The 17,007-nt window shown below is 40.0% G+C and overlaps 1 protein-coding gene across 3 annotated transcripts in view; it reads left to right on the top strand.

Moving 5' to 3' along the window:
• Positions 1-17,007, top strand: part of RALGAPB (Ral GTPase activating protein non-catalytic subunit beta) — a 65,573-nt gene that overhangs the window by 6,004 nt on the left and 42,562 nt on the right. For 2 of the 3 annotated variants that reach the window (XM_040607967.1, XM_040607966.1), the window contains exons 2-9: positions 1,347-1,559; positions 2,217-2,419; positions 7,264-7,427; positions 8,081-8,267; positions 11,397-11,528; positions 12,655-12,833; positions 16,107-16,255; positions 16,366-16,582. In XM_040607967.1, the coding sequence (XP_040463901.1) occupies positions 1,377-1,559; positions 2,217-2,419; positions 7,264-7,427; positions 8,081-8,267; positions 11,397-11,528; positions 12,655-12,833; positions 16,107-16,255; positions 16,366-16,582 (1,414 nt within the window). In that variant the 5' untranslated portion in view covers positions 1,347-1,376. The remainder of the gene's footprint in view (positions 1-1,346; positions 1,560-2,216; positions 2,420-7,263; positions 7,428-8,080; positions 8,268-11,396; positions 11,529-12,654; positions 12,834-16,106; positions 16,256-16,365; positions 16,583-17,007) is intronic. The other variant, XM_040607968.1, reaches the window with a different exon arrangement.

Raw genomic sequence — 17,007 nt, 5'->3', positions numbered from 1 at the left:
GCTGGGCAAACTGCAACACTGGAACTTCCATCTGGGTACGAGGAAAGGCTTCTTTACTCAGGGTGACCAATTGCTGGGACAGGCTGCCCAGAGAGGCTGTGGTGTTTCCTTCTCTGGAGACATTCAAAACCTGCCTGGACATGATCCTGTGCAACCTGCTCTAGGAGAACCTGCTTTAGCAGGGGTTTGGACTAGGTGATCTCCAAAGATCCCTTCCCTCCCTGACCATTCTGTGATTCTGTCAAATGCTGGCTGAGAGTGACTGTGGAAGCATAGCTTAACTTTTGCTGCTTTTAATCCTCCTGTCTTGGTTGTTGTTTCACCACAATGCCAAAAAAACCCTACCCCAAAACCTGCCACTGCAAACACCTGGTTAGTTTGCTGTCAGCTTGGCTCCCTGAGCTGGCTTAGTCTGCAGTAAGGAAAAATGTACAATTGCAGTTGAGTGGAGGTTGTTGGTGAAAGGAGAACTCTGTTTCTCCTGTCTAATTCTGGGGGGGGGGCTACCTGTGAAATTTTCTACTGGCTTTTCTACCCTGAATCTCTGGGACAAATTTAGGTTAAGGAGTGACTGTGTGTGTATTGACTTTACAAGGATTTGGAATGCATTGGGGCATACTGTAATGCCTTAGGTTTGGTACCAGTATGTGCTGCTGTAATGAAACTATAAAGTAATACTGGGTTTAAGTTAGTGATCCACCACAGCTCAGTTAGTCCTGAAATTACTTCAGATAAAGTGCACTCTTCATTATCAATTCATCAAATTTTTCAACTACCAGTTCTGAGTAGTGCATGCTGTAGGAGAAATACTTCCCAAGTGTAAGAAGAGGCAGATTCTTTTTTCTTCAAAGATGACTAAGGTTTTCCTGAAAATTTCCTTGTATGTATTTTTAATACTATTGAGCTGAAAAAGGTATGAATTAGAGCCATTGCTTATATGAAGAAAATACTTGTAGAACTGTTCTTTCTTTAGCCAAAGATGTCATGTAAGTAAGAGCAATTTTCCTGCAAGGATGGCACAAACAGAAGTTGTGAGAGTTGAAGTTGCTTCTCAAGTTTCAGTGTCTCACATGGGCAGCTAGTCCCTAACCAAAACTTATTGTAATCTTTTTAAAAAACAAAAAACCCCGAAAAAAAAGCCCCCACAAGCTCACATTTTATATATATATATATAGGTTGAAAACCAGGTGTTGAAATCTCTTCCAGGTCTTCAAATGTATGACACAAACATGTACATCTTGAATTTACAAGGTTCCATATCATGGCAAATAGCCTCAGTTTTGGTAACTCATATTATAGACATTTCTATTAATTATGTGTCTTTTTTTTATTTCCTTGCCCCACAGGTGTTATTTGCATTGTAGCATAGAGGCACTATGTACTCAGAGTGGAGATCCTTGCACCTTGTCATTCAAAATGATCAGGGTAATACCAGTGTACTTCACAGCTATCCTGAAAATGTGGGAAGAGAAGTGGCAAATGCAGTGGTGCGTCCTCTAGGACAAGCTTTAATTACATCATCTGTTGGAAATGAGAGTTTACTGAAAACAGACAAAGAAGTAAGTGCATTTCCTTAGAGATCATAGTTTCCTTCATGCTAGAGTGGCAACTCAATGATTATTTTTTTTCTTTTTTATAGCCTCTTCTATTTTCCTGTCTTTAAGAGTCCCAAGTTTTATGAAGTGTGCTATATTTTTAGGTTAGTAATCTACATAAGGCTTCTAAAAACAGCTAGTTCATAGCAACAGTGTACTTCATGACCTAGTAGTAAGTATTTATCTAAGCTACTGTACCAGGAAGTTCAGACTAAAGCAAAACAGCCCTCAAACAAAACACCCCCACCCCCCCAAGAAATTCAGCAGTGAAAACACTAATACCTTCATTTTTGAACCAACAGTATGTGACTTAAGAAAAAAAAGTTTTTGTATGGTACAAGTATTTACTAGAATTGGAAAGTCTTCCATTATGTCAGCTCTTGTGTGTTCTGAAGAGTTCTCTCTACAGGTTAGACTAAAGAAATTCAGGATTTAAGAGTGATTTGCCATTTGTTCATGATGTCACATACAAATTCATGATTGGGCGTTTTCTTGCAGTGTATGTTAGGTAGAATTGCCTGCACCACGTAATTACTGTTTTGTTGAGTTAGAACTGATGTGCTCTGAGCACTGTTTACTTGCGAACTTTTATTTTTAATAACTTTTGATTTGTTTGGTTAGGTAAAATGGACTATGGAGGTGGTTTGTTATGGACTGACCCTTCCTCTGGATGGCGATACTGTGAAATACTGTGTCGACGTATATACAGATTGGATTATGGCTCTTGTATTACCTAAGGACTCCATTCCTTTACCAGTTATTAAGGAACCAAACCTTTACGTTCAAAGCATTCTCAAACATCTCCAAAATCTCTTTGTACCGAGGTGAGTGTTAGGGCTGGGACACTCCTGAGGGACAAGAACTCGAAGCTGTGGTTGGCAGGTAACCTGTCAAAGAGGCCTGATGAGCCACAGAGGCTCCTGATTAAAATAAGACTGCTTTTGTTGCAAAGTTAGGAGGAAGGTGTCTCTCCAAACCTGTTTTGTAATTTTCTGTAGCAAAATGAATTGTTGCTGCTGTGTTTAGGTAATTAGAACTAAGATTGTTCATAGACGTGAATATTTACTGTTCTAACAACTTCCAAGAACCATTTCTATTGGATGACTGGAGGGTAGAGGGAAAGGTTAAATGGCATCACTGTTTGCTTTGTATTGTGGAAAACTGAGATAACTTAAGAGCACATCATGGCAATCTCATGCTTTGTTTACTCAAGACTTCACCACACTTCCGATGTGCTGGAGGATCTTGCAGCATGTGGCTGCTTTGTAACTGCATCTTGCTGCTTGTTAAATGGGCATAACTATGCTCACTGTCTTTCACTGGTATTTTCAAAAGAATCCTGCAGAGGACTCCTTGCTGTCTGACAACCTGGTATTACACTAGACAACCTTGGATGACGATGTTGATACACATACTTCTATGTCTTGGACAAAGTTGTATTGTCAGAGTGCTCAAACATCATACTTTGTTTTGACAAGTTTACCTGCTTCTGTTGAACACATGTATTGGATAAGTAAGAGGATATTATTTAATAGTTCCCTATGAAAGAGTACTTAAATATTAGCCATCTAGAATTACTTCAGATCAATGGTTAGTGTATGTCTGTAAGTACCAGATCATCTGCTTTTGTCAGTATTAACAATGTATCACGGCAAGTGACCTGACCTTCAAAGTGCTTTGCTGCACTTGGATTGCTTAATTTTACCTGCAGGCTTTGTTATTAGAGGGCTTTGAATAATAACTCACACAAATTCAGACAAGGAGTTCATTGCTATTTATTGATTGCTTCAAAGTCTACCACTCAGCCTTAGTTGTTGCTCTTCTTGTAGTGAAAAAAGCATTTTAATTTGCATTAAAAGATGGTCAGGGCAATAGCACAAATCTGAGGAAAGCATGCTTCTGGATTAGACTTCTACAGAAGGTTGTCTCTAAGCTCCAATATGTGCAGAATAGTCTACTGTCTGGGAACCTTTATACCCTTGGCACAGTAGAGAATTCTTCACTAGCATATGATCCCTTGACTGCTTTCACACCAGGGACTCTGGTAGCAGGCAGTTTAGTAGTCCTGTTTCTTGTATGCTGTTGGCACAAGTTGCCATTCCACCCTTCTCTCCCAGCCTCGTTGATGGAGCTTGATGCAAGGTGGTAGATTGCACTTGATGAATGAAATAATTAACATCCAGAGACAGAGAGGGCTGGAAAAATAATGATTTTAAACACTTCCCCCCTCACCACTATGTCGTGTGCATCATCCGCTGTTGTGTCCCTCCCCCCTCCCCCTGTATATCTGTTGCTTTCCTTTCAAAAACCTCTGAGATGTATCTGAAATGCTGGTTTTTTTCATGGCTGCTGCTGTCAACACTTGATGTTAAAAGTCCCTACTCTTTTCAAGAAAAATAACTTCAAGTTTTGTCCTCTGTAGAGCTGTGATCAGAATTCATTCCAGCAACTGGAAGACATTCTGTAATGGAAATGAAGTGCAGAACTGAGTTGTGCACATCTTGCTTGAGTGAAAGCAAAGCTCATATTCTTCTGTGCCTGGGGAATGGAAGAGGAGAATAATTTCTGGTTTTACCCAGTTGATGCAGGTTACTGGTGCTGATGGGCTCCTGTATAATACTTGCCCAGGAGCTCTTGTAGCAACCTGCATTGAACTATCTCCTGGAGAAATCTGTTCTTGTGTCAAAACCACTAAGCCTATGTCCTGTGGTGGGGTGCGATTGAAATAGCTTCCTTCTTCATCCTGATTTCCTGGAAACAATGTAGCTGTTGGTTTGGCTGTCTTAAAAGTGGTGGTCCAGAGTTGTGGTGAGAGTTTCAGACCCTGATGAGGACGTGTGTTTGGAGTGTGAAATGCAGTAGCCTTAAGTGGGCAGTTCAACCTAAGTAGCATCTCAAGAACATGTATACACCCAGTACAAAGCAGGTGTTTATAAATCATTGTGGTTTGAGTGCTCAGCTGAATCGAGTGAGAACATGTATAGTCCTTGAAATAGTGTGCTGAAAAATGAGAACAGTGAAGGGTGGATGAGTCAAGTTGACTTTCCCCTGTTTGCTGGACCAACTAGAGAGAGGGTGCTTGCATCCTTCCCTCCAGCACTGACCTTCTGTCCACCCTGATGAAACAAGCAGTTCTTTTCTTGACATATTTGAGCATTCCCCAGGCAACCTACAGGCTTTCCATCTCTAGCAACCCTATGATATTCAGGAGGTCTTGCAGGTTACTTAAGCAGTAGTGGTAGTTACTGTTGTCATATAAAATTTGTGCCACAAACTGTTGAAAACACAGAAAGGAAGTAGGAGAGCTCTCTTCCACTGCTTCCTGTCCGAGGAGACTGAGGTGTAGATACCAGCATCTTCTGTACAACTAAAACATCTGGAATTGCTTGAGAGACCATAGAACATGTGGCTGTCCAAGTATAATGGACTTGTTTTTGTGGTAACAACACTTCTTGTATGAAATCATGAGAACAATTCTTGTTGCAGAGAAGTGTAACTTGTGGTTTAACCCCAGCTGTTTGCTCACTTCCCCCTCCCCCTGCTGGGATGTGGAGGAGAATTGGAAAAAGGTAAACAAACCCCTTGGGTTAAGACACTTCAATAGAAGTAAAATATAATACTAATAATAATTGTAATGAAAAGGGAGGTAACAAAAAGAGAAGAATAAAACTGAAGAAAAACCAAGTGATGCACAATACAGTTAGTTGTTCACCACCACTTGACTGATGCCCAGCCACTCCCTGAGCAACGATCAACAGCCCCTGGCCGATTCCCCCCAGTTTATATACAGAACAGGATCTTCTATGGTGTGGAATATCTCTTTGGCTAGTTTGGGTCAACTGTTCTGGCTCTGCTCCCTCCTGGCTTGCGCACCTGCTTGCTGGCCAGAGCATGGGAAACTGAAAAGTACTTGACTTTGAGTAAGCACTACTTAGCAATAACTAAAACATCGCTGTATTATCAACATTATTCTCATACTAGATCCAAAACACAGCATTGTACCAGCTACTGGGAGGAAAATTAACTCTGTCCCAGCTGAAACCAGGATAGGAACCAAAAGGCCAAGTTCTGTAGAAATCCAGGTGTGAATCTGCAAAATGCTGCAACTAAAGTTTGCCATTCAATTGACTTTGTGGACAAGAGGAACTGTTAGATAGATGAGGACTTCAGAGCTGCCTTTATCAGATTAGCTCAGAATTACCCCATTAGTCCCCTTGCATATGGAACTCCTACATGTAAGCCTGCTTCTTATAGATTCCTTAAATTATTAGGGGAAACAAGTCTTGAAACAGGCTTTGAAACTTCAAGCCTGATCAAGATTAAGGATATCTTTTTATGAGAGTATTTACTCTGTTGTTGCTCAGGGGAAAAATAGTGCTATAACCAAGCCAGGGCTTACTTGTTCCAAGCTTTGTTGTTCTACAGAGACTGTCTGTTAGGCTCTAGCACTAGCATCAAGCGACCCACTGAAGTCCTGGGCTGTGACTAGCAGTCTGCAATTTTGCATTAGATATTATCTTGTCTCTTTGTAATCTTGTTTCCAGCACTGTAATGCAGCATGTATTCTGTTAAGGTAAGAAATAGTATTTTTAGAATGTGTCTGTCAATAAGGGATCTTGATGCAAACTACTATTCTCTAAGAAAAGTGTCTCTCTCTCTAGTGGATCAGCGTGTTCTTGAGGTGCCTACCATGCAGTGTGACTTGTGGGTTATACCACATTGAAAGTGTTTGGTAGGAATCTGATGATACTATTTACTACTCCAGTGGAAGGTAGTATTTTTAGGATTTCTTTTTTTGTTATCCCTTCAGAAAGTGGTAGGAAGGCTGAGGAAACAGTGTACAAGTTAAAATATGGCTTGCATATATTGCACACTCTAATTTGTAATCTCTTCTTTCACCTTTTAAACGTCTAGGCTTCCTCACTTTGTTTACCATTGTCTTCAGATATGTCCGGAACATTTGCTGTTACTCTTTTGTACCCATTCTGCCCTGTCCCAAATTGACTGATGGGAAGAGAGCATGTTGCTTTGTGCTGTTTCCGCAACACTTCATGTTGAGTGACTCAGCAGTGATCATGTGGAACTAGTTGTTACTATAGGGAGGACCTTGCTAATATCAACTTATTCCCTTTCTTGCTTACTTTTCCCATCATCCTTTAGTCTGATTTTCCTATTTCACGACCCTCTTCTAGATTTCTCTTTTTCTAAATCTAAAGAATTGGGGGTAAGAGTTGGATCTACATTTGCAAGGCAAAGAACTAGGAAGAATTTAAATTCATTTACTAACAATATTTTCTCCTAATTTTGCCCCTTTCTTTCTGAATTTTATATGTAACAACTACTGATGTCTCAACTACATTCTTATTGTTTGGTCTAAGGTGAACTCCTTTGAGGTAATGGGTTGTACTTGCTTCAGTTAGTGTTCACGCTGGCGGTGACTTGTGTGTCATGTAGTGAAGAGTGTTACAGTACATCTTGTGCTCATTAAGGCAGAGTTAAGATGCTTAGAGGCAGTGTTAGGGTGCATAGAAGCATATTATCTCATATGCTTGGTTCTTGTTCAATAATATTGATGTTTCCTTTTGTAATTGCTCAAAGTTCAGATTCTTGTATGTATAACTTTATCGTTCTTCTTTAGAGACTCAAGTATTATTTTCTTCTCTTGCAGGCCAGACCCAGGATCTAGTCAGATGAGACTGTGCTTGCAGGTTTTGAAAGCTGTCCAGAAACTGGCTCATGAATCGACAATTATGGCAAGAGAAACCTGGGAGGTTTTGTTATTATTTCTTCTTCAGATCAATGACACTCTTCTAGCAGCTCCAACTGTGCAAGGTTCATGTGCAACTTCCATTTGGTACAATTATGGGAAAAACCTTTAGCTCTGCTTGATGTTGAACTGCCAGGGGGATGGGAAAAACCTGTTAAAAGCTTTTAGTAGCCACCAAAGCACAGTAGCTCACTCCAAATTAGTCTATAATATTCTGAAATAAAGCATTGTCAGAAAAGACTGAATGATTTAGAGCTGAGTTTTCTTAAACATAGTTTTGCAGAACAGTGATCTGTACAGGACCAGTTCATGGTGAATGGTTTCAGACGATGTTGTTCCCTGGTTGTTTCACTGAAGCTCCTATTGTCTTGCTGTTTGGCCTGCCTGCTGGAAAATAGCATCATCAGTTTATACCTATTTTTTTAAAAAAAGACATCAATATAGATAAAGGCAATAGAAGACAGCCTCAGATCAGCGAATTCCCAGTGTCCCTTGGCGACGCATGTATGTGGCTTGTCTTTATATATTATGTTTCATCTTGTGAAAAGAGTAGTTGGCCATAGGAAGCCATCAGGAATCACTCTTAAATAAAAAATGATAAAAAAAAAAAAAAGGACTTAAGAATCTTTACACACTTAAACTGAGAGCTCCTTGGGGAGGTATTTGAAGTCATTTAGACTGAATACTCACTAAAGGCATGCTTTATTTCTGTTATAAGGTGGTATTGCTGAGAATCTGGCTGAAAAATTAATTGGTGTGCTGTTTGAGGTGTGGTTACTGGCTTGTACACGGTGCTTTCCAACACCACCTTACTGGAAAACTGCCAAAGAGATGGTGGCCAACTGGCGACATCACCCTGCAGTAGTTGAGCAGTGGAGCAAGGTCATCTGTGCCCTTACTTCCAGGTAGGAGAAATCCCATGGAAACAAACGCACGTATAGGGATGATCACTGTTATACGTGGCTTTTCTCTACAGTTTATTTTTGGGAGGCGCAGCAATCCAAAAGTGACTGAGCAAAAGCAAAGTGAGAGCTCTTGCTAGTATCCTTGGCTTTTACTGTTTGTGTGTGTGTCTTCATTCTGCCAGCGAAGATCTGAATTGGATCATCTCTGTTATTGTGTAAATCTTAGCATCAATCTGATATTTAATACTTCATGGTGTGTGTATATTAGTCTCCATCACTGTGACTTTCATCATGTCTAGTGAATAATGAGTCATAAATATTAGTGTAGCGGTATAGTCTGTATGTTTAATAGTGGTCACCACCAAAAATATTAGGTGCTTGTTACTACTGCATGTTGCTTATTTGAGGTAGCTCTTCGCCTCTGCCTCTCCTGCCCTGCGGAGCTGTGTGTGCTGTAGCTGCCTGGCTCTTGTGCCCTGGCAGTGGGGAGGCAGTGGGCCAGAGGCAGGCTGCAGGCTCTACTCTGAGCAGTAGCAATCTCCTCCAGAGAGTATTGGAGGAGATCTGTACCAAGCACTGCTAGACATGGGAACAGTGAAGGGTTCTGTGGGCTGCAGGAGAGGTTAGGCTGTAGTAGAAGGCCCTGAATGGTGAGGGGAGTCTCAGTACCCTCAACACTGTGGTCTTTGTGGTATACAGTCTTTACAGGACACATCTCAGCCTTCTGGAGGAAAGAACGAAATTAATTGTTGAGAAGTAGGGATCTGGGTCTCTTCCTTCCAGCGACACCAATAGCCATTTCTATGGAAGTTCAAAGATTTATTAAAATTGCTGCACTGTGGAAACATTCAACAGTATGCTTTTCTGCTAGGGTTTATATTAAATCCAAAATCTTTTGCTTTTAAATTACCTGTCAAAATTCCAAATGTGGATGGATTTTTCCAAGTTATGCAGCTACTTGTTAAACCTGCGGGAAATAAAGCTGCAATAGAAGTTCTGCGGATTTCCCATGCTATTTCTTTAGCTATTTTTAGTTCATTAGATATAACGTTGCATAACAGAAAATATTTTCTGATTCACTGATCTGAAAAGAACAGTTCTGTCTCGTGCATTGGTGTTCTGCTCCATGCGTGATGCCCACACTTTCTTCCACTGTTGACTAACAGTCTTAGTTCTGTGGATGCATAGTAATCTGCAGGTTTTCTGTAACGTTTTAGTCTGCTGTTCAGTAATGTTGGTTTATGCCTAATGCATAGAAAGCTGAACTCCTCTGAGGCTAACTAAGTTCAGTGGTATTTTAAATTGCACTTTTAATGCTTCAGTGGAGCTCCAGCTTCAAACAGTTAAGTGTTGTTTTTGTAAACTGTTTTCTGTATTGGGTTATTAGCAGTAAGCTGAGAGTGAACATCTCAAAACTATGGAAAATTATATTTGGAAATCTGTACACATGTGCAGTGTTAATCTTACGGATATGACTTCATAGCAGGATGAAACTAGGGTCTTACTTGTGTTGCTATACCAGTAGATATTATTTTTACCCATTTAGGGTGCTTTAAGTCTATTTTAACTGCCTTGGATGTGTGGATTACAATTTATTTCTGTTTTCAGTCATTATTGAAAATGTCCCAAAGTTCAGATAGCATTCAGCCATGTTCCTTGGAAAACTGATTTCTTGCAGCTCGTAAGGGGACAATTGAAGTAGTGCGGTCTGCTGCAGAACAGAGATGGGGGGCATGACTTTGCATGGGGTTTGCCCAGACTCTTCTGGGTTTATCAGAGCTAGGTAATACCTCAGCAAAAGTCTTCTATGGGGAGACCCCTCTGGGGCACTTAATGTAAATGGGTGCTGGGCCATACTGGAAAGTAGTTACTGCCTGGTACAGGTGTGTGTATTTATGGTTTGGACCTGAAGAAGGCCTCATGTCCTAAAGTTCATTTACTTTTCTGTCCAAGCTAGTTACTGTGGTAGACTGTGATTCTAAACACACTTTGAGTGTTTTTTGCATTAGTTAGCTGCAAGTTACTGTGGTGCCCAGTGCTGGGGGAAGTGGAAGACTGTAATTCAGCCTATTTACAGCTGGCCTCTAAATCCAAAGTTACACTTTTGCTCTCCTCCACTTTCTCCTTGTTGTAATGCCCTTATCTCTATAAATCTATATGGCTTTATAAGTGGGCAATGACTAATGGGACGTTTCTTGTCCATTACAAGCAACTTAAGCTTTGAAATAAGGACGTGAAGCAAAAGATGGTGCTAAAAGTGAGTTTACCTTAGGAAAAAACCTGATTTCTAGGAATTCTAGGGTATTGAGGAAGTGCAACTTGGATCTCTTCCATCCTTTTAGGGAACACCAAGGTTATATTGATCAGGGAAATTGATCTCTTAAGTTTGCAAAGCTGGGGATGACCAGGGGTCAAATCAGACAGCAGTGGCTCAGTGCAGCTTATTGGTGACTGGTCAGGTAGTTATAGCACTTCCAGAGAAAGATCTCAGTTTATCTAAGCTATTATCCTCATGACATTGCATTGCTGTGAAGCCCTCTCCGGGCTCGCTCTTCAGTGTTCTGCAGCTCCCAGCTTCTGCAAAACATAGTGTATCTTTGTGGAAGAGCTGGCTACTCTGTGGATTGTAAACCCCATGCTACTTGTACGATGGCATCGAGTGTTGCTCAGTGTGCTGGTGTAAATTTTAAGTCACCAGCAACTTGGAATTTAGACCTGTAACCTAATGTGACTTGCTGGTGTCATTGAATGCTTTAACAAGCCTTGAGGATAAGGGCTTAAATTCCATTATTATTCCCCCTCCTTATGTAGCATCTTGTCAGTTATGTACGTGCTGCTGTTAATTGGTAACACCCCTGGGTAGACAGATGGGAGAGCTGCTATAGGGTGTTATGACTTAACAATTTTTTGATTTGGTTGGACATTTGGGCAAGCTCCAAGGCATGTACCCTTCAAACCTTTAAGACTGCTAAATGACTGTAAAATGGGGATCTCTAGGAAAAGTTGGGATGTTGCATTGTTGCTTGTGGGCTCATCTGTGGACTGCTCATTCCTTTGTGGCTCGAATGCACTGTTAAATTTTTGAGGAGTATTAACTGAATGACAGATCTGTCTTGACTTGCTTTCTAGATTGCTGCGTTTTACATACGGACCTTCGTTTCCTCCGTTTAAAATTCCTGATGAAGATGCTGGTCTGATTCCTCCTGAAATGGATAATGAGTGTGTTGCACAAACTTGGTTTCGCTTTTTACATATGCTGAGGTATTGTAATTACAGCCATCCGTTGTTTGTATTCTTGCATCATTTCTATAAATCTGCGTGACAAATGAAAAATTTCTCTGGAGATAGCTGAATGAAGTGCAAGAAACTTGTTGTGCCAGTGCCCTGCAGCAGTTCAGGGCAAGGCTGTGAGTTCAACTTTAAACTCTTTGACTCTTTGAGAATGTAAACCGGTTCATTTAATTAAAAAGTTTTTAGCTATTTGGCATTTTGGAGGATCTGAAAAACAGGACTTCAATACAATTTTGTTTCTCAGAGGTAGTAAACAGGAAAAGCAGAACAATAGCTCCAAGAGATGTGTACTGTTTCCATTTATTCTCCAGAGTGTTATATTTAACCTACAGAAAATTATGTTAAAAATGAATGTATCTTTGTTTTTATGAAGAAAGCTATACAGTTAATTTTAAACATCCACGTTATTTTTCCTAAAATACACGACTGAACTAAGTGGCATGCTTGTTTTCAAAGATTCTTGAGAATGGCATTGCATTAATCTTCTGAACGGCCAGAATATTAAACTTTTCATCTAAAATGTTATTTACTAATTAAAGCTAGATAAAAGTTAGACTGTTCAAAGTCTACTTCTAAATAGCTACAAAAACTCTGTTTTTCTGCATTTGTGATGGTAACATCACAAGTACTCTACTCTTCAAATCTGGAATTGCTGTTACAGGATTTGAATCGCTTAGGAAAAATTGGTCAAACTTTTATAACCCACTCCCTTTCTTGTCAGTGTTTACTGGCAATATTTAATTAATTGCTTACCTTTTAAAAAAAATTTTGGTCGTGTAAGAACCTCTTAAACTGAGTTCAAAAGACATCAAAAGTAATTAGAATAATCCCACAGTTGCAGTAATATTATCAAGTGTGTGCTCTGGTTCCTTGGATCTTAAAATTAAGTATATCTGGGTAACTTCTGAAGTGAAGGCAATTAAGTACTGCCAACACAGAAAGTGAAAACTGACTTCCTGTGATAGAGTAACAGCTAAAAATGCATTGGTACTGGATGTGTTATTTAAATGTCTTAGACTGTTATATGAAGTATTTTTAGAATCCTAACAGCCATTCTTAAACTGACTGAAATATATTTTGTTCTTTTTGTTTGCAGTAATCCTGTGGATTTGAGTAACCCAGCCATTATTAGCTCTACCCCCAAATTTCAGGAGCAGTTTCTGAATGTGAGTGGGATGACTCAAGAACTGAATCAGTACCCCTGCCTTAAACATCTGCCTCAAATATTCTTTCGTGCCATGCGTGGGATCAGCTGTTTAGTGGATGCATTCCTAGGTAATGTTTTTGTCTTACCTGTGGATAGCTAGGAATAGTAACTTAATTTATTCCCTTTAAATCTGTCTTCTCCATAGATACAGCCATAACAATTTATCATTTGCAGGTGTATCCTGGAATTAATAAGGAAGGGACCTCAGGTCACTTTCAAATAACCGTCTGCATACACAATAGTGATACTTGAATGCACAAAGTTGATGACCTTAGTTTCAAATGCAAAACAAAATGATAAATCTGAAGTCCAAAATAAAACCGGCTGTCCCTTCCCCAAACAAGGCGGCTTTCTTTTTTTTCATGTAATCAACAATGCAAGTGTCACACTTTTAGTGTGTTGTGAGGGCTGGCCGCTGTATTTATAAACTTTGTGGCAACACCTCTGTGTGATGCCTGTTTTCAGAAGGTACTGAATTTTGACTGTTATTTTCAGATCTTTATATTACAAGTGCCAGTTTCACATGGTTTACAATTAGTGAGTCATTAGTACTGCTGAGAAGAAAAGCTCTGTTTCTCTGTGTACTGGTAACTGAGTAGCTCAGATTTAGCTGAAAGGTAAAGCAGATGTAAGCACTGACTGGTGAATTTTAAGTAACACCATATAGCACCTGAAATCTAAAGTGTTATTGTTGGTATGCTTCAGACTTATTAAAAATTACTTAGAGAAAACATGCTATTGTAAACTCTGTAGAGCTGCCTGTCTCCTACTGCTTTTTTGCTTAAATGTATGCAAACAAATGTTGTCATCTGTCAGAAGTGCGAGCTGATGTGAGACTGCAAAAGACTTGAGTAGATACGTAAACTGTTCAGAAAAAAAATTGGCTGTGGAATTACTGACAGCTTTTACATGCTGTTTGTCTTTTTAAAAACCTGAATGGTTTAGTCCTTTTAAGCAAAGCATCTTCAGTGTCTCCTGTCTCACTGAATTACAAGATTCTGACCCTTTTTACCAGAAATACATTCTTTGTTTCTTAAAAATATTGCAAGGAGAAGGTTCATCAGTACCCTATTCCCCATTGCAAACAACTTTTTGTCACTGTGGATTTCACTTTTGTAGAAGTAGCTTTGTTAAAAAAGTTACAGTGGTGTAAAAGAACAAACAATAATTTTTCTTAAGCTGTAGTATTGAACTTTGAAGCCTCTTGTGTCCGCTGTTCTTCCACATGTCTTGCCACCAATTTTAAGGAATTTTAATGATCACATTTTACTGGTAACAGATGTAACACAAAATATTCAGTAGTCTGTCAAATTATATCATGATTTGTTAAAGGAGGATTCTATATAGGCAGTATGTGGCCTAATCTTATGAAAACAACCTCCTTGTGTTACTCCGTCAAACTCTGTCTTCTTACTTATGATAATAGGATTTGGCATTCTGCACTGAAACAATTTAAACAAAAAAGAAAAGTTCCAACTGAGCATTGGTAGAAGGTGTTCCTCTGAAGCGTCTTTTATTGGCTGTGAAAACTGAATTGAATTTAAAAAAACCCCAACTGTTAAATTGAGTATGTATTGAGGAAAACCATGCTATATCCAGAGGTTTTGTGAAAGTGTGATTGATAATTAATTTACAGTGAAGAAAACAGTTTGTAATGTAAGACTTGTGAAGGGGCCATCTTGCAGTGGAGGCAGAGGAAGAAGCCTCTGTTAGCTTTGCACAGTGCATGCACCTTTGCTGAGATGGCTGTTGCAGTGAATTCCTCTTGGACCTTAAAAATAGTCTGGGCTTCTTATCTGAGACTTTTAACTCACTAATGGTGTGGTAGTCCTTTTTGTGTTCTGCATCTGGGTGCCTGAAACTCCATTCCCAACGGTGATCACATACACAACTCCTTGCCTGGATGCAGTGGCAGGGGTATGTGACTATATTGGGCATTGGAGTCTTCCACACTGACTGGCTGTGGAGTGCTTCTGTGGTCCCCTGGCAGGCCAAACTCTCCTGTAAGCATGCCAGGAGCTTTGCTGTCTACATGAACTTCACATAGGATGTTGAATCAGAGACTTCAAACCTCTGAAGATCTCATGTAGCAAGATGAAACACCTACGGTGATGGTAGTTCACAGGCAAAGACTGCAGACTATGATGCACTTGGGCACAGGAGAGCTTTTGGTGAAATTAAATTCAAGCTGTAGCTGTGGATGTGGGTGGGCTCAGGCAGACTTCAGAGCTGCAATGTGGACCCCTTCAGCTAAGACTAACAGGAGATCTCATTGCCTTCTAAGCCAAATGCCAAAGCACATGGCGTTCATCTTGCATTGCCTGACATATTCCTACATGTGTGTGTTTGGCAAAATGCTGCGTCCTTTTTTTCCAAAAAACTGTACCAAATCAGTAAGTTTCATAGTTGACACTCTGCTGTCTGCGTGGAGTGTAACACTAATGGTTGTTACGCGTGAGGTGTAACACTAATAGTTGTTCCATAATGTGTTATGAAAAGTACTTGTATGCTTTAACATGGTTGAAAGAATCTGTGTCCAAATCTTCAAGCACACTGCAATTCCACCCTTAATTTTTCAAATTGGATGTGAGAGTGGTGACATTCATTAAAATGGGAAGAGGTGGTGTTTGTCACTTCAAATTTTGCAGAGGGCTAGTTTCTTCTGATTCTGATTGGGAAGAGTAGGTTTATACACCACAAGTATTTCCCTGGAGCTGGGTAAAGGCTTATCTAATGTCCTGTTGCTGCCAGAAAAATTATAGCTTGTTCTACTGTCTTACCCTATCTCTTGTCCTGACTTAGTATTTGACTGTTTAGCAAGCAGATTCAGCTCGCCAGACTAGCAGAAAACTGCATGGTGGATGGGTTTCATCTTAATTTAGTGAGCTAAATTGGCTTTAAAGGGTCAGACATCTTAGGGATGTCTCAGAATGGGGTGTAGGAGATGTGGGTGGAAAAGAAAGGCAAAGGTGAGAGGCATCTGAATTTTGGCAGGAATGAGCTGTTAACTTGGTTTTGGCAAATGAACCTTGCCCCTTTCCCTCTGCCTGCTTCTCGACTTGGTCCTTCCGTGCGCTGTTTCCCATATTCTTAAGGTGTGGGATTCTTTGGTATTTTTTAATCGTTTGCTTATCTAATGTAAATGGGGTTTTCTTTTGCTTGTGCATTTATTTCTGTTAATAGTAAAAGGGGAAAGATGTTTTTCTTACTGCTGTTGTTTTGGGGGGGCAGGGGGGAAAGACAGTATTATTTACAGAAGGCCCAGATGTTTACTAACTGGGCTGCTGTGTGTAAGTGTATGGAATTCTTGCTGAAAGCTTGCTTTATTTCTTGATCTGCAGGCATTTCACGACCCCGGTCAGATAGTGCACCACCCACGCCAGTAAATAGGCTGAGCATGCCCCAGAACGCTGCTGTTAACACCACTCCGCCCCATAACCGAAGGCATCGGGCAGTGACTGTGAATAAAGCAACAATGAAAACCAGCACTGTAAGATTTCATATCCTGTGTTTAAGTAGCTGACCCTTTTGGTAGCTTCCTCGATTAGAAGAAGTAATTTCCTTGTATCTGGGAGCTGATATATTCTTCTGTTCAAATAGATAACTACTGCACATGCTTCAAAAGCGCAGCACCAACCCTCCTCTACTTCGCCACTCTCTAGCCCAAACCAGACAAGTTCCGAGCCACGGCCACTACCAGCTCCTCGCAGGCCAAAGGTTAACAGCATCTTGAACCTCTTTGGATCGTGGTTATTTGATGCAGCATTTGTTCACTGTAAACTTCATAATGGAATAAACAGAGACAGCAGCATGACTGGTAAATATTACTGAAAAATATATGTACACTATTTCCTTGTTCTATAACATTTCCTACCTGCAAGATTAACATATGCATAATCAAAAAACAACCAACCAAAAAAAATAATAATCTGAAGTGCTGTATTGTGGTTAACCCCTCCCAGCTGAGACAGCACCTGTTATTAGCCAAGCAGGTGTCTGGGGGCTTTAAAATTTAAAAAATTCACTTTTTATTATTAAACTCTCCCTTGCTGTAACAAGTATGGCAGTTCCAATTATGCTAGTGGGGAAAATTTTATTAAGTGACGGAAATAATGTGATAAGGGTCCACTTCATAATTTGAAATGTGCTTGAGTATCTCTGAGTGAGTAATAGCAGCTTTTTATAATGCCTCTTCAGTGTTTGAAAAATTGTCAAACGTCACTTCAGATGCTGCACAAAGTG

The sequence above is a fragment of the Falco naumanni genome, chromosome 10 (assembly GCF_017639655.2).
Source record: "Falco naumanni isolate bFalNau1 chromosome 10, bFalNau1.pat, whole genome shotgun sequence".
Lineage (NCBI taxonomy): Eukaryota > Metazoa > Chordata > Aves > Falconiformes > Falconidae > Falco > Falco naumanni.
Note: the sequence above shows the minus strand (reverse complement) of the source record. Positions and strands in the feature narration are given on the sequence as shown.